The sequence below is a fragment of the Micromys minutus genome (assembly GCF_963924665.1).
Source record: "Micromys minutus genome assembly, chromosome: 3".
In the NCBI taxonomy this organism is placed as follows: Eukaryota; Metazoa; Chordata; class Mammalia; order Rodentia; family Muridae; genus Micromys; species Micromys minutus.
The window spans coordinates 69,170,711-69,198,451 of NC_137972.1; the positions used below are offsets into that span (position 1 = coordinate 69,170,711).

General features: G+C 47.3%; 1 protein-coding gene across 2 annotated transcripts in view; it reads left to right on the forward strand.

The window, feature by feature from the left end:
- Positions 1-27,741, forward strand: part of TTC23 (tetratricopeptide repeat domain 23) — an 80,529-nt gene that overhangs the window by 50,156 nt on the left and 2,632 nt on the right. For both annotated transcript variants that reach the window (XM_080915061.1, XM_080915062.1), the window contains exons 7-9: positions 1,354-1,459; positions 12,541-12,668; positions 16,426-16,575. In XM_080915061.1, coding sequence (XP_080771187.1) covers positions 1,354-1,459; positions 12,541-12,668; positions 16,426-16,575 — 384 coding nt within the window. The remainder of the gene's footprint in view (positions 1-1,353; positions 1,460-12,540; positions 12,669-16,425; positions 16,576-27,741) is intronic.

Below are 27,741 nucleotides of genomic sequence, written 5' to 3' on the forward strand. Positions count from 1 at the left end.
GCCTTCCGCTAGCCCCACCCCTTTGAAGGTTTCACCACCCCTCGGGAACACCAAGCTGGCCTTTAGCACATGTACCTCTGGGGAACATTCCAGACCCATTCAGCACTCCCAGTTTTCACACATAAATTGAAGATCATAGGAAATATTCTCAAAATTAAGTGTTACGTCACAGACGGAAAAGAACTAAGGCACAGCTTGAGTCTCCATGGCTGTGGGCACAGTCTGCCTGCCACTGTGAGGTTTTATCCTTGTTGACAACAGATACATGGACATGACTGTGCCTGAGTGTGGTTGGCTCCCTCCCACGCACTAGGGTCCAGATAGAACAGAAAGAGGGAAAGGGTTAGTGAGCAGCAGCAGCAGGCAGCAGCAGTACCCTCCTTCATAACTAAAAACACCGAGTCACCGCGCGTGAGCTAAATAAGCTGCTTCTTGTCGAGTATTTTTTCATAATAATAAGAAAAGTGAGGAAGACACACTCTTTGGCAATAATGCCAAACAGCCCATCGTCTTGAGTGAGCATAGCATCTCAGTTCACCACACTTAGCCCAGTTTCCCATGGCCGTACACTTGACCGTGCACTCTGCCGTAGGCCGTTTTTTGATGGTTGGAGGGATGTAAACGTACTACTCACAGTATTTCAGGCAGTTGTGCTGGGAACCCACCTTGGGCCCTCCGCAAGAACAGCATGTGTTCTTCACCGCTGAGCCTCTCTAGCTCCAGTTTTCTCCCATTTAAAACGCTGACAGGGAGATGGCTAGTAACATTTTCTTTGAAGGGTTTTATAGCTTAGATTTCATTTGAGAAGATATTTATTATTTCACCTGTAGAACACCATTTTTGTTAAGCAGTTTTAAAATGAACTTCATTACCAAGAAACTGAGCAGCTCTCCCTGCCGGCCAGGGTGTGAAGGCTGCAGGCCGGTGGGCTGGGTGATGGGTTGGCAGGCTCCCTCTCTGAGGGCAGGAGCCACTTCTGGGCTGAGCAGTAGGCCAGGAGCTGGGCTCCCCTGCTTCCTTGACACTACCTACTTTTCACTTCTTAAAACCTCCTCTCCCCCAACTCCAACCTCCATGTCCATAGTCTGCTGACTCAAATGACCAGAAGCTTTTAAAGGATTTATTTTAAGGTTAGCTCCAGCGACACCCTCTGGCCCAGTTGATGCAACATCTAGGCTAAGCCCTGGCCTCCACCCGGTGCTTCTCACATTCCCAGAAGAAATTGCATTTCTTCATCAATCATCCCTCCCAGCTTGCTGGAAAGTTCCTTGGCTTCCTGCTTATCTCTGAAGGAAGTTTTCCTCTTGCTGCTGCCAAGCCTGTAAACAGCTTGTTTCTTCTCTCTGGTGACAGGCACACCTCATCATCCTGAGTAAAGATCCCTCCCCAGAGGAGGCTGCAGACTCTGCACACTTTATTGCCCGGGCTGCTGCTGCTTCTGGGACGCACGACCACCGTGGTGAGCACACTCCCCACCCCCAATACACACACACTGTAAGGAAAAGATGACGGGGCACCAATGAAAGGAAAAGTCACTGAAGGGAAAAGTCACGGGGCACCAATGTTGTGAAAAGATGACGTCCCGGGTTTCGGCACCAAGGTTAGGGAAAAGATGAAGAGAGTGGGGGGATATGGCCCATGGAGGTGTGGTGAGGCCTGGGGACAAGGAAGATGCCTTTGGGGGCTCATGTTGGGAATCCCTTCCCCCTGAGGGACCAGCCACACAATGGTATAGTACAGAATAGAGTTTATTCAGGTCATGGGGAAGTTAAGAGTGAGAGAGAGAGAGAGAGAGAGAGAGAGAGAGAGAGAGAGGAATAGAGAAGTAGAGGCCGGCCATGAGCACGTGGAGGGAGAGGGGGGAAGGGAAAGTGAAGAGGAGGGGTAGAGAGGGAGGGTACAGCTGCAAGAGAGCCAGGAGGCCTAGAAAGGCAAGAGAGAGAGGAGGGGGCAAGCAGCCCTTTTTATAGTGTCAGGTCACTGGGGTGGAGCTACTGCCAGGTAACTGAGGGGTGGGGTTTATAGAATCCCAACACACACACACACACACAAGCAGCTTGGTATGTGTCATGGGGTGGGTGAGACTGTGATGTGGTCCTTTGGACTAGAGCTCAGTGGCCTCCCTGCGCTTTCCTCTCTCTGCCTCTAACCGTCCCCTCCAGAATGTCACTCTCCATCCAAAACACCCGTGGCCAAGAGGGACATCTCTTATTTCCAAGGCAACTATTATGCTATTGAGGTGTTCAACAGCTCTGAATTTCCGGCTTGCATGGCAGAGCCTTCACCCCGGGTGAACGTGTCATTGAGTGTCAGGATCTCAAGATGAGGCCACCACCCAATATACATTTCCTGTTCTTGGCAGGATAGTTGGGATTATGAGATTTGGGTATCTCTACCCTGTGTGTGACAGGAAACACACACTCTAGTGATTTTGTTGTGGCCAAACTAGAGAAGACTGTATCCACTGTGTTTCTCTAGCAACATGGTCCCATGTGACAGGTGGCTTATGTTGTCGGGATCTTTATGTGAAATCTTCAGTTGTTGGCCAGTGGCGAGTTGGTCAATGGCAACTACCTCAGATACGTTTAGAGTTGAGATGAGTGTGAACACAGCTCTGGAGCCTTGAGATTCTAAAAGGAAGTTGTAGTTGTCACGGGTCACGGTTTTCCTCATCGTTAGTGTCAGGAATTGGAGATTCAGAGCTTCTCTTATTCTATTTGATTTTTCTTTTCTGTTTGATTTTTCAATCTCTTTTTCAATCTTTATTACATTTATGGTTTCATAGTTTTTACACACACATACACGCATTCACACATACACATATATGTCATATATATATGACAAAGTTTTACTCTATAGCCCAGATTGGCTTCAAGCTCAGTCGGGACAGTCCTCCTGCCTTAGCCTCCCAAGTACTAGGGTTACAGATGTGAGTCACCATAAGTCCAGGTCTCTAGCTAGCTTCTGGAGGAGTTGCAGACTTTTATCAGGTGGTAGGAAAAGCTGACTATGTTGTCTCTGTAAACCTGGAGGGCACATCCTGACTCTGCAGATTGTTAAAGGTCTAACAGCAGTTTGCAGCAATACCAGAGCCTCCCGCCTTTCTACCGTACCCCCGTGCAAGTGTCTGTGGAGTGTGGAGCAGGTGTGGGACCTTGGGTGAGTGAGGGCAGCCTAAAGACAAGGGTGTGGAAGGACCAGGGCTCAGCAGCCTGCACAAGTTCTCAGATCCACCTTCAGCCCCACAACAGCATGGCTGTGTTGAGCATCTCTTGACCGAGCTTCCGTCCCAGTCAGAACTGAGGTGCATCAGGAGGGCTGGGGCTGGAGACTAGGAAGGAGAGAGGTGTCACGGGACACAGATAGAAGGTGTCTCGGAATAGCAATGACAGCGACAACATCACTGACATGTATTTGGGTTCTCAGTGCCTTTAACAATCTTCAGAAGCAGAACATGACCTCCAGTTTTACAGACACCACAGCCTGTTCTTCCTACCAGAATGTTCTGTCAGTCTAGAGAAGCTCCTCTCCCTCCTTTCCTCTCTCCCCTTCCCTCCCTCCCTCCCTCTCTCCCCTTTCCTTCCTTCCTCTCTCCCTTTCCCTCCTTTCTCTCTCCCTTCCTCCTCCTTCCCTCCCTTCCTCTTTCCCTTCCTCCTCCTTCCCTCCCTTCCTCCTCCTCTCTCCCTCTCTTCTTCTACCTCCCTCCCTCCCTCCCTTCCTCCCTCCCTCCCTCTGTTCTTCCCCTCCCTCTCTTCCCTCTCTTCCCATTCTCTCTCCCTTCCTCCCTCCCTCTCTTCCTCTCTTCCTCTCTTCCCCCTCTGCTTCCTCTTTGTTCTATACAGCCTGAGGGCTGCTCTTTGATTGGCCTCTCTTATTCAGCACCTGCCAATCAGAGGACAATATCCTCTCACCTTGGTAATAATCGTGGTAATTTGATGGGAACTTTATTGTAGCTACTGAAGCCTAGGTAAGGACATTCGAAGTGAGGATGGTGGCAGAGATGCCCATAAGGAAGAAAGATGTGCCATGCTAGTTGTCCAGTAGTAATGTGGACCCCAGAACAGCCGTGCAAAGCACACAAACCCTCACCCCACAGCCCAAGCAAATCAGAAATGAGAGCCCGTGTGGAGAAGCTCCCAATTATCCCAGCCAAAGAAAGCTCCTGTTGTCAGAGTCCTTGCTCCCCCAGTGGCAGGTGAAGGCAAGGCTGGAAAGTAAGCTGGCCTGGCCAGCATGTGTCCCACGTGTCCCAGCTTGTACCTGCTGTGCTGGGTGGGGTGGGCAGAGCAGGAAGAGCAGGAGCAGGCTGAGGCTGGGATTCACCTTCCCTCTGGAAGCAGGAGCAGGAGACAACCGCCCAGGCAGGGGCAACGCTGGAGACCAAGCAAGCACCTCCCCCATCTTTTCTACCATCTCTCTGTTTACCCAGAGAAACAGCCAGGGCAAGGCTGTGAGAGACCCAGCCAGGACTGAGGCCTACCCAGGCCTCTACTGCCCCCTGCAGGGAAAAGAGGACGACTGGGGAGTCTGGGAGATAGCATCCCCACCCCACCCCAACCCCTGCTGTCACTACCCATGGCTTTCTGACCTGGACTACAGTCACTTCTCGTCCCAAGATCCCCCAGAAGCAAACCTGCCTGTCTTTCAGAGTATCAAGGGGCAATCTGAACTTTGCTCTTTTATGTTTAAACCTGTCTGTACCTAACAGATTTTTGGCTTTGTTTTTTGGTTGGGGTGGAAAAAGCAAAGCAAAACAATAGAATCTGTAAAAAGCGTAAGTTCCCATGTGAGGATTTTTCTGTTGCCGGTCTGCTCCTGTTCCCTTGCTGGATGTCCATTGATGGCATTGCCTGCAAGTAATGCTGCTGGCCCTGACGAGCTTCTGGCCCCACACTAAAGCTGGTGCCTTTGCACTGTGCCGTCCTGCATTCCTCATGCAGACGAAACTCCCTAGAAGTCTGGGAGGCTTGTGCTTGCCTGAAGATTCCCAATTCAGGCTCATGGAATGTCACTAACCTGGGCCTGGCCAGCTTCCCGGAGCAGCCATAGACAAACTTGGTATTAACAACTCTCCCAGCCCTGTTAAGTGTCAGGGCCTCAGCCTTGTGTTTATAGTGCTTCTCCTTAAGGATATTAAAATGAAATGGTCCAAAGCCAAGTACATTACAGTGTAAACCTTTGTGCTACAGGGCTCGTTCAGAGCAGGCAGCCTTGTTTGGAAGTGGCCCTATGTGGTCCTGAGTGCCAGCAGACCAAGGAGGTCTTCTGGGTCCCAAGACAGCAGCAGGAATGCATTTGCCTCCCTGTTGGAGCCTAGGCCCCAACAGGGATTTCCCAGTACCTGGGTTTCCCAGCAGATAACTGCATATGCACACATACATCTATTTTCCAGCACCCACTAGTCCTAGCCTCTCCTATATTTTGCATAGGCACAGTGGAAAATGTTTATGAGACTTTTTTTTTTAAAGTAATTGTCTGGGTTGGTCTCCGTGACTTTCCACAATCCTTCCTTTTCTCAACCCTTTCCCCTGTGCCCTGTTAGCTCTGTTTGCCTGGCCACACCCACCCCTCCTCCACACAGTGGCTATGTGGTGTTATAATGCCCCTAAGATCCCTAGTGTCCTGAAAGACTAGCAGTCACGCAGCTCCAGGCTGCCATAACTGTTACAGCCTGGGGTCTCCTGGCTGGTAAGATGGCACCCCGGAGCACTCGTTGACCATAGCCTCACCTTCCTGTGGTCTTCCTCAGCTGCCCCTTTCTTTCCTCCTTCCCTGTGGCCTCCATGGTGGATCTGGGGTGAGGTATAGGCCTGCTGGTAGACACACCATCCCTGGGTGTACCCAGTCTGTGCCCCTCCATCCTCATGTTGCCTCTCTTGATCTCCTTTCCCTCCTCAGCCTTCCCATGTCCTGGTGCCCTGTGCTGAGAGACCCTTCTTCATCCCTACCCCTCTACTCAGGACTCACTGTGTATATGAATGCCTCACTAGCCTGCACTGCCTACCTGGGAGGGACCCCAGCAGATGTCTCTCCACACCTGCTCTGAGCCCCTTGGGAAGCAAGGGAGAAATGGGCGAGGTCGTGAGATGGAAAGGGAGGTTCATTTTGTTTCTGCCAGCACCAGAATCATACCCTCTCAGAAACTTCTGGAAGTTGTCCTCACATCTAGGGAACTGAAGTGCAAGGTCATTCAGCAAATAAAACAGCACAGGCCTTAGAATGGAAACCACAAACTGCCTCCTGCCTGTACCCTCCACCCAGAAAGATGGTCATACCATGGATGTCATATCCCTAGTGGCATAAGTTACAAGCCCGGAACACAAGTAGAAGTTGCTCACTTGGCAGCTCTTGGGGCCAGCAGAAGAACCAAAGCTTGGGTGACTGGATCCTCTTCCTAGGGAATGACCCAGGGCACAGCAGTAGCCTCAGGAACCCTACCTGGCCAGTTGCTGCCTTTCCTGTGTGTCCTTTGTGCCATTTCTGGGCAGGATGAATTGAACAGCCTGTGATGGCCACTTTCACAAGGCTCGGGCTGGGCTGTCTATTTAGATGCCAGCATGTAAGATTTGTGTTCAGAACTGCTGAGAAAGGCTATGCTATTTATACCTGATGCGTTTGAAAAGGGTTTTTTAAGGCAGCTCTTTGGAGAACATAAGTACTTCGCTAACCTAGGGGACTACAGGGCTAAGGTTGCAAGATGCCTATCTTTTGCCCGTGTGGCCCTGCATGGGACTCTAAGCAACAGAGAGGTGTGAGTGGAGAATCTGGACAGCTCTCGGGAGTGAGGATGCCAAGGCGGGCAGATCTCATGGTGTCTGAGCCCCTTGTCAAGTCCCATGAGAATGCTCAGCACCTTTATACCCTGCAAGCTTCTTCTGGCCTCATGCTCAATTTAGCCACTATGCTTTCTGTTACATGCCTGCCCTCAGAAACACATATGAACTTCCTCAGATTTTACAGCAAGTTTAACAGCTCAGCCACCTACTGTGTGGAGTCAGGCGTGTGGGAAAAGTAAGGGGTGAGCCCCCAGTCCTCCCCCAAGGCCCTTACAGCAGCACCCACCCATAGTCTCAGTGGCTCAGCCTTTGCTCAGTGAGGGTTAAGTTAGAGTAGAGACTTCCTGTCTTTAAATTTCCTGGAGTCCTTAAAACATCTGCAGTTAGTATAAAGACTATTTTTGAGACCGTTAGAAAGGATGATTATCACATTGTGCTTGGAGCCCTCCCACGTAATGGAGCTGTCCTTTACCATTCCTCCTCCTGTCTCAGAACAGCCTCAGGAAAATGAACCCCAGGTTAACTAGTATTTATTTGAGCTGGAAGCTTCCTGACCTGGACCAGAGAGATGGCTCAGAAGGTAAGAGTGCTTCCCACCAAGCCTTATTATCTGAGTTTGACCTCAAGGACCTAAATGGTGGAAGGGCAGAACTAACTCTTACAAGCTTTCCTGTCACAGATACACAGCACGCACGCACACACACACACACACACACACACACACACACACACACGGGGTGGGAGAAGGGTTTTTAAGCTTCCTGACATCCAGGAGGCTCCTGCAGCCCCCTACTCTAGCTGTTTGAATGAAGCTTTGCTTCCTTTGCCTGTGTATGAAGCTATTCATGCAAATCTATCTGGCTTCAAGTCCCCAGTTGGAGCCATCTGCAGAGATGGTTAAAGTACCTGACCACAGGATAACTCCCTTCCTCCCCCTACTGGAACCATAGACAACTTAACTCCCTGCTGCTGTAGGGATGGGAAGAGATTTATGGGCCTGGCTTACCTCTGCCACCAGGGCTCAGATTTACCAGCTGAGTCACACTCCCACGTTTCAGAGATGACTTCATCTTTGCCCAGGCTATCAGAATCAGGTTGCAGAGAATTCTAGAAGTGCTTTTTAAAGTTGAGGGCAGCCATGTGCAAGAACACTGAACTGCTTGCTGGCTCTGTGAATTCATACCCAGCTTCAGAACATAGGAATATGCCAGGACATGATTCCTATCCAGAGGCCGTGGCTTCCCAACTCTGCAAATTCTCTTGTCCTTTGTTCTGAATGAGTCTAGGCTGCCAAAACTAACCCCCCAACCCTAAACCTCCCTCACACACACAGCCCTAAAACCTCTCCGAGGCCCAGAAAACAATCTCTCTCAGACATGACTCCTCTGTTGTGGACTAGCACACACACACTTGGCTCTCTCCACAGAGACCTGCCATACAACCATCACAGTTCATTTAGGGACTGGAGAGGTGAGGGGAAAGAATTCAGGGTCTGGTGATAAAAGGATTTTTTTTTTCAGCTACAGATAAAATTACTTTAGGTTTACAGAGAGGGAAAACACCACTGTTGATACCTCAGGCCCTTCTCTCCCATTCCTATGATTCAGGACATTCTGTGAGGCAAGGTCCCTGATGTGACATTAAAGATACAGTCAGCTTGCCTGTGATGCCTACCATCAGGGACTTCTGCTCCCTAGCCTCACTGTTCTCCTTTGGCTAGAGGTCTTCTGGGAACAGACAGGAAGTGCTGGGGTCACTGTCACACACCACCTGGCCTGATCCAGCCGGTTCCGCTTTGCTCTCCCAGGACCAGGGCACACTCTCTTGTTGGTTCCCAGTTAGCTAGAAAATTAAAATATCAGGTACCCTCCACTCCAGAATACCTCAGTCATATTAGACTTTGATGTTCACATTATGCTTTTATCCATAAAATATGTGCCACACTACCTCCAACACTGTCATCAGACCGTCAAAGTAAATCAGAGTTGGTACTTGGTTTTGACAGTTCAGCAATGAGTAAAGATATATAACAGTTTCCATATGAGAACTTGCTTCCATAAAAGGTGGGTAATACCATAATACCATTGACATGTGCCCGCTGGTCTGGGAGAGCGTGAGGGGTATCCAGTTCAATTAGTATTGATTCAGCTTAAGATCCTGGGCTGGAGACATGCCCAGGACACAAAGTGCCAAGAATCCTGCTCCTGCACAGATGCTCAGGAGGGAACCTCGCACAGGAACAGCACTTGTTCCCCGACCTGGGTTTTCCTCAGTCGTGCGGATTAGGAAGACACTTTCCTGTGCGTTTATGTCTTCCCTTCCTAAAGATCTCCTGGAAGGAAGGCATGTGCTTGGATCACTTCTTACCCAGGACTCTTGCTGAGAATTCCAGCCAAGCTCTCGAAGCTCTTTTGCAGGATTGCTTATTAGCAAACAATCTGGGGCTTCGTGGTCTTTGGGTCACTCTGCCCGTTTTTCACTGCGCTTCTGTCTGCTCAGTGTCCATCTTGGCTGCCAGCTAATTCTGATGTTTCCGGTTCTGGCCATCATGAGAGGAGCCCATGTCTACAACTGTGAAGATGGGCATGCAGTGCATAATAAAGGGAAACTCTTCATTTTGGTGGCACTGTTCGTAACCTCGGCGAGCCCGTGTCTGTGGGTGGACAGACCCAAGGCCTGGGCTCAGATGTGTGCACGTGTGTTCATCTCTAGTTGTAGAGCGTCTCCACTTCTGTGATCTGCTCGAGCTGCCACAAGGAAGCACCATAGATTAAATGAGGTGATAGCTTCTTTTTCAAAACCCTGGAGATGAGCAGGTTCCGATGTCTCAGGCTTCCTGGCCCATAATCAGCTTCACATAGGAGCATGTCAAGGCAGCTGCCCAGGGCCCCAGTCACAGGAGTACAATTTCTGATCAGGGGGGGTCCATCCTCATGACACAGTTACCTCTAAAAGACTATCACCTTGGGGTGAGAGTTTGAGCATGAATTTAAGGGGGGGCCCACTATTTAGACTATAATTCTGGCTGTCTTTATTTTCTCTTGATTATTTTTTTTAATTCCAAACTATTATAAAATATGTATCCAAACACTATAAACCTTAAAAGTTATATTTTCCACATTAGTTTTTTTTATTGTTGTTGTTATGTACAAATTATAGCTGTGGGACGAGAGAGCGCGCAGAGGATGAGGTGCTCACTGGGAAGCATACGCAACCAGGTTGAGCGCTCCAGCACCGACATAAGAGCTGGGAGCAGCCTTCAACTGTAACCCAAGCAGGATCCTAATGACAATAGTGATATCATAGTGACAATAAAGCAAACAATGATAATGACACCCCAGTGTCAGCCTCTGCCCTCAGTGTACACATGAGTGTGCATACCTCCGTGTGTGCACAACACATGCACATAAACACAAAACTGTTCTAGACATTTAGGGGGCTGTTCATCAGCTCCTGGTTCTGTAGATTCGGTGTCTGGTACAGCCTGGCTGATTTCTCTGCTTAGGCTGCACACAGCAGCCGGCCAGCTCTACTGTCATGTAGAGCTCCGGTGTTACAGCAACGGGGCTGAGGCCCTTGTTTTCTTGTTGGTCAGTGACTCTGCTCGGGTCCTTGTTCGTACTGTCAACGGAGAGCTTCCTTCTGTCATTCCACCTCCACCTCTGATGCTTCCATGATAGTCAGTCTTCCTCTGGGAGAAATTCCTGAGAACAGATTAATGGTAGGAAAGGTTTATTTGACTCATTGTAACTGTGGGCTTTTCCACCCACACTCCAGTTCCCAAAATAATGACTCTGAGACCTTTTATTATTTACAAACACCGAAGCCATACGCTTGGGCTTGCTCCCTGACGGGCTCGTGCCCTAATCAACCTGCCTGTCCCATGAATGCCACATGGCTGGCTGCCTCTCATCAGCTTCATGCATGTGTCTGTCTCCTCAGAGTTCCCCTCTCCCTACTTGAATCCGCATCTCCTATATCCTTCCTCACCTAATGGGCCATCAGCTTTGTATTGACAGATGATGCTTCCATATAGTACTCAAGAGATTCTATAGCTCATGGTTCAGAAGTCTCCATTTGTGTTGCTTTAGGCCTGGGGGGAGGCTGAATACCAGCGGCAGAAGCACATAGCAGAGAAATCTACTTACCTCATAGCAGCCAGAAAGAAAAGAGAGAGAAAAGATGGGAGCTGGCGTCCCAATATTATTACCTTCAAGTGCACACCCTTAGTAGTTTCCTTCAGTTAGACTCCATCTCTTAAAGGTCCCACTACCTTCTAATAGCTCCACAGTCTGGAAACCAAGCCTTTAGCTTATGGGAGACAATCCAGACCCAAATTGCAGCACCTCCTGATGTTTCTGACTTTTTCTATCATGAGCTGGAGTAACCCTCTATGTTCAAAAAACCCCTAGCTGTCTGGTATAGTGGTGCACACCTTTAATCCCAGCACTCTAGAATGAAGAGGCAGGTTGATCTCTGTGAGTTCAAGGACAGCCAGGGCTACATAGAAAAACCCTGTCTCAAAAAAAAAAAAAAAAAAAAAAAAAAAAAAAAAAAATTCAATGTGATTCAGTTGGGCCCAAGAGATGATGTCACTTTCTAAAGGCCAACAGAGACCTGTGATCTCACAGCATACTCAGGCCCAGAGCCTCAGGGACGAGTAGCAGTGGAGTCGTCTTTGAAGCACCATGCTGGCTTCTTCCAGGGAGCTTCACCCAGCTTCCTACCACTCAGGCCCATCCCCTGTCCTGATCAGGCCTGGGAAACCCCAGTGCTGAGTGGATACACTGTTTTCCAATAGGTCTCTGGAGTGCTAACCCACTACCCCTTGTTTGGCTGCATGCCCCCCTGAGGCCCCTATAGTAAAGGCTTGGTCCTCAGCCTGTGCTACTGTGGACCAGTCGCAGAACCTCTAGGCAGGGATGCTGGGAACCCGGCTCCTTCCTGATCCTCCTCACTTTTAGTTACCACGACCTGCTCTGCCACCTCATTACAGCTCCCTTGGCCTCAGCAGGGCAGAAGCCCCAGAGCCACTGAGTCATAGACCGGCACCTCTGACAATGTGAGCAGGACTTGACCTTCCTCACTTGAAGTTGCTTTAGCTCAGGTATAGCAAGAGAGCTGTATATAGAGATATAGTCACAGTTCCGGTTTGTAATTTCATTTCCATTTTCCATGCCTGGGGTCTTCCCTGTCTTGCTTTTATGATTGTCGTTTACTTGACACCATCTTTGTTTTAGTAATCAGTGTGGTTAAGGTTTTAGAATGGTTGGGGTTCTTCTTCAGTAGCTCATCAACCAGACCTTTTTGTTGTTGTTGTTGTTCTGTTTTGTTTAGTGTGAGTGTGTGTGTGTGTTGTAGAAATCTATAGAAGATTACAGTTAGAGTCCACGAGACTGCGTGAGCTGTGAGGAGTGACCGGTGCCTATGCAGACGATGTACTCTCCGTCAACAGGACAGTACCCTGATGTGCTCAGACCAAGCACCTCCTCCTTCCTCAGCCCACTAGTTTTGCTTTGAATATCACTAAGAGCACTAAAATGTCTGAAAAATGAGGAAAGCAAGTACGCAGTGTCCTTCTGAGACTTAAACGATGTCTTCTACCGCAGACAGGTCAGCGGGCACAGCAGAGTCCCCTGAACTGGGGTCTCTTGTCCAAATGCTCGTCCTTTAAACGCCTCACTGTCACTGACAGCATACTTTTCTCCATCTCTGCTCAGATCTCTAAGCTATTTTCAACATTGTTGTTGTCCATTCTTCTCAGATGTGGCCGAGAAGTATTTTCAGGAAAGCATGACCTATATCAAGGATTCCGAAGGAGCAGAAAGAGCCAAGTTCCTTTCCATTCAAGATGAGTTTTGCAGTTTTCTGCAAACCACTGGACAAAGAGAAGTAAGTGCGTTTAGGTTACGACTGTCAGTGCTATTCACATGTCATGCCAAAGACTTCCTCACTCCACCACAGCATCTACTGAGCACCTACTGTATACGGGGCATGTCCTAGCACCTACTGTATACGGGGCATGTCCTAGCCTTGGAGGGATCCAAGTAAATGAAGGAGCTGCTTGGGCACCGACCAGATACTTTCTCTTAGAAACGAAACTGTGAGAAAGCAAAAGGCCCATCCAACCCTAAACGATTACCAAGGCTTAAAAACCACGAGCGCCCAGTGGGCAGAACCTTCCTCGATACAGCCTGTAGTGCTTCCGGCTGGCACACCGTGCGGCACTCAGTGCAGCCGGCTTTTCTCATTTTGAGCACTGAGTGGGATTTTCACATCTAATGAAAACTACGCAGCTCATTGGTTTCGGCTCACCCTCCACTGCTGGTCTGTAAAGGCGTGCTCAGCGTCGCTTAGAGACACTCGTCGGAGCTCGTCTCCACCATAACTGTAACTCCAAGGAGCATGCTCCCCTTAAACCGAAACAGTTCCAGAAAGAGACAATAGATGCCTCAGAGGTTTGGAGAGAGAGAGAGAGAGAGAGAGAGAGAGAGAGAGAGAGAGAGAGAGAGAGAGAGAGAGAGAGAGAGAGAGTGTGTGTGTGAAGGTCATCCACATTCTTCAAGACAGGGTATCTTATTGACTTGCAACTCGCCAAGGAGGTGAGACTGGCTGACCACCAAGCCCCTGATCCTTTAGTCTGTGCCTCCCAGTCCTGCGATTACAAGTGCATGCCGCCACACCCACAGTTTATGTGGGTTCTAGGGGCTAAACTCAGGCCCTTTGCTTGAAGGTACTTTTAAAGACTGAGCCATCTCTCCAGCCCATACTGACTGTTTCTAAAACACACACACACGCACACGCACACACACAGGCATCTTTACAGCTGGTCTCTTCTTGCATTTCCTCCTGGAGGCTATCCATGATTCATTCAAGGCTAGTGCAATCTCTCCTTCAAGTCTCTGCTTTCCCTCCCTTGCCTGCATTGGACTCTGAGTCTCTCTTACAGAATCCCATTGATGGAGTAAGGTATTTGTAGTGTAAATTAATATGGATACTTAATGTAGGACCAAGTTCCGAGAGAGCAAAGACCTTCCTGCTCATGATAGTTAGTGAACAGATTGGGAACAGATGCTTGGTTGTTGGCCAGCTGACTCTGACTTCCACAACTCCCGTACTCATGAGCTCCCATCCCTCCTGTCATACTTTAGAGGCAACTGATATCCACTGTCATTGATAACATGCCTCACTGACTTTACCCAAGTCACACAAATCAGGAGTCTCTATTAAAAGATGTGCCTCACTGTCTCAGACTGCCCTTGGAAACTGTAGCAAACTGACTCCTTCATTCCAAAATTATTTCCAGCCCTTATGTGTCCTTGCAAGGATACAGAGGCTGCCCCTTCCTTAGGTGCATGCAGCTAAGCCCCGGTACCTTGCTGAGAGAACACAGCATTACTTGGGGTTCAGCTCTCCTCCTGTTGGGTACCCCTGTAGTGGCACAGACTGCCCAGTCATGCATGATCACCTCATGCTCCTCACCCTTGCCTGCAGGAGTGTCTAACAAGAGCTGGTCCCAAGGAGCCTGACACAGATGAGCAGGGGTTGCACCTAAACCATCCCAGACGAGATAACTGCCTATCCATATGCTAGCTCGCACCAGCAGCCAGGTAGCCTCTAGAAGAAAATTGTTTTTATAATAAACAGTAAGTAAAGGCCATTCTACTGAAAGCTGAGATATTCTGGGAGAAGACTCAGACATTTGTTCCAGACAGAAGCTAACCAACCTTGTCTCCCTCTTCTTCCCAGCATGCCTTGCTGTCTTATCAATAGCCCTACATAGGCTGTGTGCTTCTCCTGGGCTCTCCTGGGCTCTCTTGGGCTCTCCTGAGCCCATGCTCTCTTATCTTCTAAGTCTTAATAGTTCTTACTTCTCTCCATTAAGTTTTTCCTGTCTGTCTTCCACTGTCATCAGAACGTGCCTTCTGATACACAGCCATCTCGAATTTCCCTAGTCAGAATGGAACAGCCCTGAGGCTTCATTCAGGGAAAGAATCTTGAGCCCTTCCCACTGCCACTGACTGGGTTCCCAAAGCCCCACAGTCATATCCCTTGGGAATGCCACCTCCCCCAACTCCTGCTCCCATCTAAGGCCTTGCACAAAGGGGTCAGGAGTGGGGGGCACAGGCAGGTCTGTATGGAGACCCCAGTTCCTCATGTGCCCTCACGGGCCATACTTGGCCAGTTACACCATTGTTTTACCTCAGAAATTGATTTCCACTCATTGCCACATTTAACGGGCTAGCCTCAGTTCCTGACTCACATTCCTACCAACAAATGGAGCAATGTTCTTCCTTCACACCTCTGCCTGTCAGTGGCACAGGGTCAGCACGTGCCCCCTGGGCTATGCTATGGAAAGCCCTTTCTGTGGTCCAGGCTTAATTTGGCTATTGAACTCAGCATTAGTGTTGCACAATCATAATTATGTTGTTGGTGGTGGGGTTTTGTCTTGTCTTTAGAGACTTTTCATGTGCAAGATCTGGGGAAAATTTCAGGATCTGTTGGAAGTTGACAGACTACCCCGCTGTGTGTCTTGGTATTTGCAAAAATTAATATCAGGAAATACTATTTTGTGACCAACATATTCTTTTTTCTATTCCATGTTGGCATAAATAAATAGGACAAAGTAAACAAAATGGTTTATCATGCCCCGAGGAGTGTTTACTTTTTGGCTTCCTAAGCCTTCTCTTCGAGAACAGAAAGTCCAGAAGCATAACCCACAAGCTGCAGCCTCGTTTTCTCTTATCTGAGAATGACAATGCAGAAGGAGACGCATGCACCTAAAAAGGCGGGGGAAGCAGATCCCAGCCCCACTGTTGATGAGGCCTGCGGGAACAGGGAGGGTGTCCACTGCTGCTCTATACCTTGGCCTCCTCCTGGGTCAGAAGATGAAGGCTGTAGGTATCTAAAGAACAAGTCAGATCACACATGTGAGCTCTGGACACATAAGGGTTCCACGCAGGCCAGATCTGCTCTTGCCACTCAGCGGAACCGGTTCTAGTGAAAGCTGTCATGGTGTCCTTGCTGCTTCCTTCCTTCATATCTTGTACTTTCTCTCCCCAGGTATGTTGTTTACTACCTCCCATCTAACCAGAGGACAGTGGCCAGGTCTTAAGAAAACCGTTCTCTAAAATGTTAAATGTGTGTCAGCTTCACGACTTTTCTTGAGAGGGGTACAGATCTTCCTCGGTCCCTGAACTTTTACAAACATTGCTTTCTTTCTTTAATAATTTATTTTTATTCTGTGTACATTAGTGTTTTGCCTGCATGTAAGTCTATGTGAAGGTGTCAGATCCCGTAGAATGAAAATATAGACAATTGTGAGCTGCCATGTAGGGGTTGGAAACTGAACCCCCGTCCCCTAGAAGAGCAGCCAGTGCTCTTAACTGCTGAGCCATCTCTCCAGTCCCTTATTGCTATCTTTGTATGTGGATGAGTGTTTTGCCTCATGGATATCTGTGTATCACTTGCATGCCTGATGCTCGCAGAGGCCCAAGCAGGGCAATGGGTCCCCTAGAACTGGAGTTCCAGAGGTTGTGAGCTACCGTATAGGTGCTGAACCTGAGTCCTCGGCAACAGGAGCAAGTGCCCTAAAGCCCTGAGCAAGCCTTTGAACTTTCAACCACACTGCATTCTGTCCTCTTCTCAGAGAGCGACCATGATCCTGAAAGAGTCCCTGGAAGCCAAAGTTGGAGCATTTGGTGATTTCAGTCCTGAGGTGGCAGAAACGTACCGGGTCCTGGGCAGGGCAGACCTGGCACAGGGAAACAACAGCGGAGCGTACACAAAGCTCAAGAAGGTAAGTCGAGTCTGGCCAGCACCGACATGAAGCACAGCTCCCCCGCTCTTCCCTCCCCACACTTTTCTATGAAAATTTATAATGGCTTATTTAGGCAACATGGAATTACTTTTGTGCTAGATTAAGCTAACATTTTGGGAGACAAAAGAGTTCCTCTAAAATATGTTCAAAAGGTGAATTATCAGTCATGTTTGATCATGCAAATATTTTAAATTTTTTCATAGTGTGCCTTGCAAAGCCTTACTTGTTACTGTGGTCTTCCTGCATGCCCGGTTCATAGAGGAATTCTTTTGTGCTTGTTTTCTTCTGCTCTTCTTATGAACCTGGAGTTTATTTTACATAGATGGTATGAGGTCTCACGTTATCTTTTCCCCAAGTTCCTACCTGTAAGAGAGATGCACTGAGCACAGGCTTGACTGGGGATGATTTCATCAAAGAGCCCATCACTGCCCCAGACACAGGCTTAAGATGTCATATGCTACATCCCCACATGCTCTTGAGTTTGTTACTGGACTTCTGTTCTATTCTGCTAATCTCTGTTTATTTAGGTGTTAAAGTATCACATTTTCAGTTACAGGGATTCTGTTGAATGATTTCATGTGAGGTAATACAAGACAACTCTCAGGGCTTTTCCCCTGAAACATCAGGGTTTCCTGGATACTTGGTTGTTTTTATTAAAGTATTTATAAGTGAATTCTGGGAAAACTGACAATCCTGGTGATGTTGAGTATTTCTACTCATGGACAAGGGCAGCCATCCTGTGGGCTCATGTCTCCTAATACACACCGAAAAGCGTTCCATCTCTAACTTGTGTGTACTTCTGTGCATTTTATTATTACTTTTGTAAGTGTAGATTTATTCATTGGTATGTACTTTTACTTATTTTTGTGTGTCTAAGGACTATTGGGATTTCTGCTTTTATAATCTCTAACTAGCTTAGATTTTTATTGCTTGGGTTAATTTGAACATTGAGTCTCTCGTTTTTCTAGATATACTATTCATAATCTGCAAATAGACTTAATCTTACCTTATAGTCTCATTTCTATGACCAATTCCTTTATCCAGTTGTTTTGGCTCACATGTGTAGCACAATACAGAAGAGCAGTAGAGGTGATGGGGTCCCTTGCCTTCTTCCCAGTCTTACTAGAAACAAACAAACAAGAGACACTGACTTTAATACTGAGGTTTATATACTTTTATCACGCTAAGGTTTCTGGTTTCATGAGTCTTTTTGAGTTAGAAATAGACTTCAATTTTCATCAAAGATTTTGTTTTCAGCATTAGTGGGATGGTCACGTAGTCCTCAGAGTCACATCATATGGGATGTTGTACAGTCACTGAACTATCCTTGCATTGCTGGAATAAATCCTCCCCTTAATCACATTGGATTTTTGTTTGTTTGTTTGTTTGTTTTTCGCAGATGTCATTTTCTAACTTTTACTATTATAATAGAATCCAGAAAGAGAGGAATTTATAAAAATAGAAATTTCTTTTCTCAGACCTTTGGGAAATCCAAAGTCAAGAGGCTTACATCTGATGGTGGCCTGATTGTTTCATTCATTCAAAGGCAAAACACAGGAGGTGAAGAAAGGAAGGGAAAAGAAAAACTAATGCAGACTGAATTCAGTCTTTTCAATGAACTTACTCCCAAAATAATAGCACTGAACCCTGTTGCTCTGGGGATTAAAATTTCTATAGGTTGCTTCTCAAGGGAGATTCTCAAGTCATAGTAGCAATTAGATCTATTGGCTATTATTTATTTCAGAGTTTTGGCACTGACATTTGTATGTTATATTTAAGCATCAATGTTGCATTTGCTTCAAAAATTAGGAAATTTATCTCTATTTTTCATATATTAAAATGCATGGTGTCTAAAAGTTTATATCTCTTCGGAAACCATTTGGGCTGGTACTTTTGTTGTAGAAAATTTTCTTTTAAATTCTTCTCTATTCTACAGAAGGTGGGCAATTAAAGCTTTCTATTGGTAATTGAAACATTTTGGAAAATAGTACTTTCTAAGTAATTAACTACTTGATTTAAACATTTTTACTTATTTGTATAAAGTTTGCAAAATAACCTCATGAATTTTTTTTTTTTTGAGTTTCCATTTTTGGTAGTTGTCTTGCACCATAGGTTTGGGACAGTTTATTGTGGCCAGGTTTGGATGAGCTATTTCTTGTCTTCCTGGCAGACTTGCAGATTACATTGTCCACAGGGCAGGCCCAGGCTCTGGAGTGTTAGGTCACTTGTGTCAGAACACTCTGCTGTTCAGCAAAGCTCAGCTCTTTCTTCTGTGCCAGTGATGGGCAGGTACAGGTCTTGATGCTTTTACACTGTGGTCACTGTCTTGTCGTTTCTGCAGTGGGACCAGGGCCTGGAGATCTGTCTGTGCTTTCCTCAGGTCCCGCCCCGGCTGACACTGCAGCTTAGCTTCAAAAAAAATTTCAGGTCACATCATCCCAAAACACAGAGTGGAAGGTGACTTTTTCTGCCTCTGGTTTGGACTCATTAACTGTCAGTCCTGACAGCAGCAGCTCTGATGTGCTGAAGCTCTCTGGCCATCTGCCAGCATCTGAAACAAGTGAGGACTTGAGTGGATGCTGTGCATGCTATGGTAGGGGCAGTTCTCATTCCACAATTGCTTCATCTGAGGACAGGACTGGCTGCCCTGTTGACAGCAGGACACAGACAGGCTCTCTAAGCATGCCTTTCTTGTCTGCTACCTGGAGTTTCTCACTGGGCTTTGGAAGCCAGCAGCTATCTAAGAGTGATTAGCTACCTGTTTGTCTTGTTTTTATCACAGGAGCCTTATGGACACCAACAAGTGTGGCTTTTCCAGATGTACCCTCCTAGGTTAAATGGTCCAGGTGTGGACCCAAGGTCATGCTAAACAGGAAGGCTTTGGAAACAAAGCAGACAACCCGTTGCATTTTGGAAAAAGAAAACCAAGTTATTGATCTTTTAAAGGCATCTCTGCCTGCAGGGGAAGGTTGAAGAACTCTGGACTTCAGATGGAAATTTCCACAGCACAAGCTCACGCCCTTAAAGCATAGAGACCTGTTTTGATCTAGAACAGAGCCATTACTCACACTCTACCAAGAGGAAAGGCTGCAGAAAGTTCCTGATGGCTGTCTCCTAGGTCAGCAAGATCTTGGGACCGTATCAGGCCTGAGTAGAGAAAGAAGTTCACTTGAGGTCCAGCCTTAATCTGACCTTTTTAGGGACTATCCCTGAGAGGGTTATTTCACTGTGTCATAGCTGTCAGCCTTAAACATTTTTGTAAAATAGTAACAGTCCCCAAACCCACTATATAATGAGTCTTTTTAAGAAACAAGCTGGAGCATAGTTTGTTTTATAAGCTACAGACAGGTCAATGCTCACAGGGTCTCCCACGGCCCTACACCAACACCGGAGGGCAAGCCAGGCTGTCCCTGGGCTTCCTGCAGACAGACAGAGATACTCAGACCTTCCTAGATGCTGTTTCATGAGCAGCGTGTGTGCCCACACTACACAGATCTGCCTGTGTTTGCTCCTCAGTGGCCCACAGAATTTAGTTTCCCTTTATGCTATTTGGATTTCTTGTTCTCGTTCTTGCCCTCGGATGTGCCAGGAAATGCAGAACCAAATTTAGAGTTCCCAAGGGGCCTCCACATCAGAAATCTCATTTCCATGTGTAGATCCTGTTTTTCTGTACTCCTGGCTTTGCTGAGTGTCTGTCTCAGTCATTGTTGGGATGTGGCTGTGAACCTTGTATAAAGAGAGGAGGGTCTGAGTTAGGGAGAATAGCCCAGGGGTAAAATGCTTGCCCCAAAGCAGGAGGATCAGAGTTCAGATCTCCAAACTAATGTAAACCTGGGCCTGAGAATACATAATTCCATCTCTCCTGTGGGAGATGGAAGTCAGGGATAGGAAAGTACCTGGGGGCTCCTGAGTCAGCCAGCCTGGAGCATAAAACATAATAAGCAAGAGACTCTGCCTCCAAACAGTGGAGGATGAGAATCAGCTCCTTAGTTTGTCTCTAACCTATGCACACATACCCTGGCACACTCATGCCTGCACTCACTAGGCATGTGCACACACAGACCCACACACCCCTCTACACACACACACACACACACACACACACACACACACAATTCTTTTAAAGAGAGAGGGAGGTCATAATGGTGTTGATTCTCCTTCAGCTCCACTCCCAGTGGAGGATGGATGTGGAATGAGCCTTTAAGCACAAGCTCTTTGAAGGAAAACAGGAACTGATGTTCTAAGGGATAGAGGTCATTCATTCTAAACTTGCTGTGGCCAAAACACGGCGTCTCTTTGCCTATGGGAGACTCAAGGAGGTGAGAACTCCAGGTCTGCAGGAGAGAACTCTGCCTCAGACCCCTGGCAGCCCAGCCTCTGTGTTTGTTGTCTCCTAGAAATCAGAATGTACTGGACCCAGCCTGCCTGCACACCTACCTGCATTCCTTCCCTAGATACTGGGACTCTCACTGCAGCTCCACAGATGTGCAGTGCCTCAGTCCCTCCATTGACATTAGGCTTTATAGGTGATGAGCAGACACAGCCGTGCAAACTGAGTGTCACCTTGAACAGGGTGACAATTGCTGAGAGGGCAGTTGCTGGGAGTGGCAGACGCCGATGGCACAAGGTCCAGAAGGACCCACCAAGATTTCTGAGTCACACATCAGCAGGAAAGAAACAAAAAAGCTCACAGGCTCAGTAGTGTACATGGCCTGGCTCTCCACGTTGGAACTGGACACAGTTGACCTACGTGTAGGGGGCGTGGTTTGCAGCTGAATCTACACAAGCAGTGAGTCTTTCTGATACTGTATTGTCCAAATATCTGTGTCACAGTTGTCCTGGAGAAAGTTGATGGGAGCTATCTCCAAGAGAGTGGCCAGGGGGTGGAGCAAAGTCATGGGGGAGTCAAGGGATGTCAACAAAGACATTGAACCCACAGCACTTGACAACCCAGAGTTGTCAACAAGGATAGCATCCACACTGTGGCTAGCACCAGAGATGGCTTCCTCCCTCCCAGCCTTCTTCATCCCCATTTCTCTCTGCAGCCCAGCTTCCCCCCGTTGACTCTGCCTGTGCTGTTCCCACTGCAGGCCCTCTGCCCACTCATCAGGGTGCTGTCCTCAGGTTGTGGGCCTGTGTGCCTCTGTGGTGTGGGACCTGCAGATGTATAGGGACAAGGGACTGACTACTACTGGACGTGTTTCCCCAGACACCTGGCGTCCTTCTCGCTGAGACCACTTCCCCGTGGCCTTCATCTGGCTGTCTCAGCATCCAGCAGTCCTCAGATCCTGTCACCTCTGCACAAAGACCTTCTGCCATATACCCCCCAACCACCACCACCACCACACACTTACTCTTTCTCATGGCTCCGTGTTGCTGCTGCTTGGACTGCTAGTTCTTTCTCTTCCCCTCCCCTTCTCCTTTCTCCTCCCCTTCCTCTCCCTCTCCCTCCTTCACTTCTTCCTCCTCTTTTTTTGTTCATATTGAAAATTATTAAGACACGTTTGTTTGTATATTTTTAAATTATATGATGTGTTTGTATTTTTAAGTTGCTTTATTTTCTGTATGTGAGTATTTTGCCTGCATGCATACGTGTGAACCTCTTGCATGCCTGATATTCACTGAGGCCAGAAGAGACTGCTGTCCCTGGAACTGGATGGAGTTACAGACAGCTGTGAACTGCCATATGGGTGGTGGGAAATCAGCCTTAGTCCTCATCTCTGCAAGAGTAGCAAGTGCTCCTAACTGCTGGACCATCTCTCCAGCCTCTGTTTGTTAATGTTTGGTTTCCCAGTGTCTCTGGAAGCTCTGAAAGCATTACTCAAACCTGCCCTGTCTCTGAGGCTGGCACAGGGTTGTTGTACTGCAAACAGTGGCTGTCGGAAGGATCGGATGTGGAGGAAGTCGTGGGTTCAGGCAGGATAAGGCTGGCTTCTGACTGACTCAGGAAAACCAGGCCCATCCCTGACCCTGTTCCTGATGTTTCCAACTTCCCAAGTTCATCTTTCTCCCCGCCTGGCAACCGTTTGTAAATGAACATCGGTTGCTGTTATCTTTAAGCATGTAGTACACTTCATATCTGTGCACATTCAGGTTTCTAAAATATTTTCTCTAAATATATTAAGCTTAGGTGTTGACATAAAAACAGGTACAACTCCTGAGTTTTTGAGTCATTTATCCTCTATAGAAGTGATAATCTGGCATCAGATAATGTGTATAAAATGTGTATTTGTTTAGGCTCAGACTGGAAAACGCACTTCTAAAGTGAAGTACTTCCTGTCTGGGCATGGGGTGCTGAGGTCAGACCCTAGCACCCATGTAAAAGCACTCTGGGTGCTATAAGACAGCAGGCTGAGCAAGCCATGGTGAGCAAGCCAGTAAGCAGCACTCCTCCATGGCCTCTGCATCAGCTCCTGCCTCCATGTTCATGCCCTGACTTCCCTGTAAACTATAAAATAAGATAAGCCCTTTTCTCCCCACATTGCTCAGTATTTATCATAGCCTTAGAAACCATAACTAAGAGTCCCTTGGGGCTCTCTAACCAGCAATTCTAGACAGTCTTCAGATTCTGGGAGAGAAAGCTATCTCAAAAAGTAAGTGGACCACTATTGAGGAAGATACCCAACATTGAAATTTGGTCTCCACACATATATGCAACACATGTGCACCCCATCATTCACACAAAAAAACATGTATAGTATACATGCAGGATGAGGAACAGTGACCACAGGTCCTCAGCATTAGAGTGGTTTAAAACATTTCACTCTGACTCTGTTTTTCCTTTCATACAAGGAAAATACTGCTAATTGCATGACAAGCTTGGCTTGGACCATTGCCAGGAGTGACAGATTTTTCTTTCTCAATTTTCTGTGATGGGTCATGTAACTTGTCATTTAAATGACTCCTTAGTCAGAGCCTTGGCTGTTCTGCCTCTGTTAATAGAGAGGCCATGTTCCATCAGCACTTTCATTATCTGAACTTCCCCATAGAAATGATGATGTCATTCCCAGACCCTTCGCCAGAGGGCAAGGGGTGATGGGAGACATCAGGGATGCTGGCTGTCCAGTCTACCTCTGCAGCAGCATCACTGGGGCAAGAATGTGCCTGTTTGCAGATTCTTCCCAAATAGATGTGTGTGTGTGTGTGTGTGTATGTGTGTGTGAATTTGCTTATGTGAGGGGTTTTGTTTGTCTGTTTGTTTTCCAGCATGTAGATCAGCTAGCCACTACATCACAGATACCCATAAGCTACCTCCTGTCCTCACTGGAAAGGGTGTTAGTGTAAAATCACAGAGGTTGGGGTATAGATACACAGGCAACAGGCTGATGGCTCCATCTATTAGCTTCCTGGGCTCTCAGAAAAGCCAGCGTCCAAGCATGAGATTATCTCTTCTCTGTGAGTCACTCCTGGGAGAAGCATAGTCCTACCCCTGAACTCACCTGGGAAGCTGCAGCTCCTCCTAAGCAAAGGGTTCAGCGCCTGCAGGTCACTAGAGCCAACCACCTCTTTAAGCAAGGACAGGAGAGCTGGCTGGGTTGGTGAAGGGCTTGCTCTGTAAGCATGAGAGCCCGAGGCCAGATCCCTAGCAGTCATGTGAAACTAGGTGTGATGGTATTCACCCGTGATGCCAGCCCCAAGGAGGCAGAGACAGGAGTATCCTGCAACTTGCTGATATTCTAGACCCTGGCTCAAAAAATGTGTGATTCAGCATGACAGAGAAAGGCACGTGACATCAACCTGTGTGTTTCATACGTGTGCACATATGCACTTACACACCCATAGTTTTACCCTCTTGTGCATGCACACATACATGCACATGAGCTCCATCTAAGAACTTTCTCTAACTTGTCTGCTCATTCGGTTGTTTGGTCATCCATTCGTTTACTTGCATGCCAGAGACCGATATGAGCAGGTGAGCAACACAGCCTTGGCCCCTTTGGAGACCGCTATAGGTAGGGGAAGCAGGCATTCCCTGCATCTGGCCAGGGAAGAAGAGCTCCATCTGCTATTATTTCAGGAAGAACTGCTATCCATGCGTTGAAAAATTAGAGAAGAGCAGAGACACAACGGCTTTCGAATTCCACAGGAAACTTGCAATATCAGCTTACTCTTTAAAACCTGAGAACTGCCTCCGGTGGCTGGTTTATAGAGGGGTCCATTGCTCTCTTGCTACAGTAGAGCACAGGGTACCTTTATTCTGGTGGAGAATTAAGACTGGGGCTTGAAGGCCCTCTTCGAAGCTCAGCCAGCTGTCTCCAGTGCTCCCAGCAGTTCAGTTAACATTTATTGACTCTGACTCTGTCACTGGGTCTGTTTCTAACAAAAGAATCAAAACACCACACTGAGTTCTCTCTCTCTCTCTCTCTCTCTCTCTCTCTCTCTCTCTCTCTCTCTCTCTCTCAGTGTTTAAGCAAATTCCGATAAGTGAGGCAGAACATTGAATAATTCAATTGATATTCCTTAGCCAAACATACAGCTATTAAAGCAGTTGCTAGTAGAAGCAGTAATAGGTTACTCCGCTCTTCTAAAAAGCCCCTGCCTGTCACCCCAGTGGGCTCCGCCCCGAGCTATGAGCTGTCACTTCCTTTTTCTTTTCATTTTTTCTTTCTTTTTTTTTTTTACTTCTTTAACAGCAGCTCTAAGACTGTCAGTGGGGATGTGGCTCAATTAGTACACTTGCCTGTCATCCCCACATAAGGTGGATGTGGGGGCCACCCTGTGACCTCAGAACTCATATAATTTAAAGGGGATTTTTAATCTTTAAAAGATTATAATTAGGGAAAACTTGGAAAATAGAAAACAATAAGAAGAAAACCTGGAAGCTTCTCCATTTTTCTTCAACTTAAAACTATTTTAAATTCTATTGTAATGCTTTTTAATATATAAATTATACTGCTATATATAAAGTATGGATTCTTTTTAAAGAAAAATACAGTCTCTACTCTTCTATTAATGCTTTTATTTCTTTTCAAATGCGTCAGGTCATTTTGTTTCAGTAGCGTTTTACTTTTTTATTTCTGAAGTGGCCTCATATAGCCCAGGCTGGCCTCAAACCTTGTGTGTAGCCAAGGATGACCCTGATTTCTAGTTGTCCTGCAGTTCTGGGATTGCAGGTGAGTACCACTACACTCAGTTCACGTGGTGCTGAGGCTTGAACCTGGGGGCTAGATACATGGCAGGCAAGAACTCTACCAGCCGAGCTGTGTCACCAATCCACGCTGGTGAGACTTTCGAGGCCATCCTCTCTACCGAGAGGATTCAGAGGATGTTAAATCTAGGATGTTAAAAATAGGAAAACTATCTGAGTATTGATGAACCAGCTTTTCCTGCCTGGACTTGTGCCCTCCCTCTCTGAGCACTGGAACCATCACTAAGGTCAGGCAGAGGCTACGGAGCCACCACCCAGTTCCAGCTCCTTTGCATCTCTTCAGCTGGGATTGTAAGCAAATGTCTTTTGTGAGGATGAGAGCTTCCATCTCTATCAACAAGAGAAGCATCTTGGGCGGGGCGGGGGGACCTATAGGACATGTTTGTTGGACAGAGTCACACCTCCCCCACTTCTCCTCCCCCCACTAACTTAATGCTGCCAGAGAAAATGAGCTAAGCCTAGCAGGAAGGGGCCACAGTAGGGCCTGGGGAAATCTGCCTAAATCTTATCACTTACCTCCTCATTCTTCCTGGGAATTGGCAACTATTTACCCAATTGTCTCTTCCCTAGGGAATTAGGGGCCAGGGAGAAGACACTTCAGTCACCAAAGAGGTAGGATGGAAATCTCGCCCGTGTTGTGTGGCTTCTAGAAACCGTCTGTTGAGCAGAGTGAACCGAGACCTCATCAGACTGCCTCAAAGACATTATATTGTCAGAAAAATTTTAGTGCTGCAGCGAATGTATTAACCCCAATCCGTGCTGACTTCAGCTGGTGTCAAAATGCGATGCATTGGGCCACTCACTCATCAGTATGTGCCCAGGGCAGTTTGGGTGGGTTCAAAATTAGACCTGCTGTTCATGAAGGAGAAAAAGAAAGTAGGTTTTGGTAGGAAGATTGGGATGGTAAGGGAGAGAGACCTCTGGCTGTCTGGCATGCTTGCCCCCTTGGCTCGCACGCTGCCTCTTCCTCTCTGTGCCCTGCTGGGTGGAGTAAGCAGGCTGAGACCAGTTTAGTCTTCTGTATGCTGCCTCCCACCACACGGAGGACTGGGAGAGTGTTTGTTATCACAACTGTCAAGAGCATGTCCCATCCCTTCCCTCAAAACAGTGGCTCTTCCTCAAAGTTCTGAAGCTGTAAGGTCATGTGGTGTATCTGTGGGTTAGAGTGACCCTGGAAAAGTCTCTGGGATAAGAAAGTCTTGCCAAGGCCAGGCTGAGGCCCTCGTGCGGATGTAGAAAGGCCAAGGCCTGTTGCATGAAGGAGATGAGGTCCTTGAGTTAGCAGAATTGAATTATGGACTGAAGGAAGTAGGAGAGAGCGCCTGCTACTTCTTGATGCAGTTAATTCAACCAAGACACAGGGAGTAGCTTCCGTTGTTTAAAAACTAAAATCCCATCACACTCTTGCTGATCATTTCTGTCCTCCACAAGACCAGGGTCACATCCTCAGTTCCTACTTGGGCAGCCCTGAGATCTCCCATGGCTCCTAAAGACAAAGTATGTGGGCTGTGTGCATCTTGATTTTCTTGACGACCTAGAAGTGGTTGGCAGATGCAAATGATGTGTGTCCCGCCCCAGGCACACATTAATCTGACTCAGGCAGCGTAACCAGAGAGAAAACGTCAGGCTTTAAAATATATGAAATAGTTCGGCTATGCAGGAAGATGTTTGTAACGAGAAACAAATGCTTTAGAAGTCGTTATTCAACATCAGAGACAGAAGATGAGCCGCACAGGTGAAGTCTCTCCAACCGTCTGGAGTTCTCGTTGCCCCATGCTTACATTTGGCTTTCCACATTTCAAGCTTCACGTGAAGCTCCCGAGGATCGTGCATTTATGCAATTTTTTAACTCTTTAAATTATACTTTGTTATTCTACTTTAGTGTATTTGTTATTTTACTATGTATATAGAAATATTATTTTTAGTTTTTCTTTTTATTAAAATTAGATTTTTCCCCTCACATAATACATCTTGATTGCACGTTTCTCTTCCCCTAT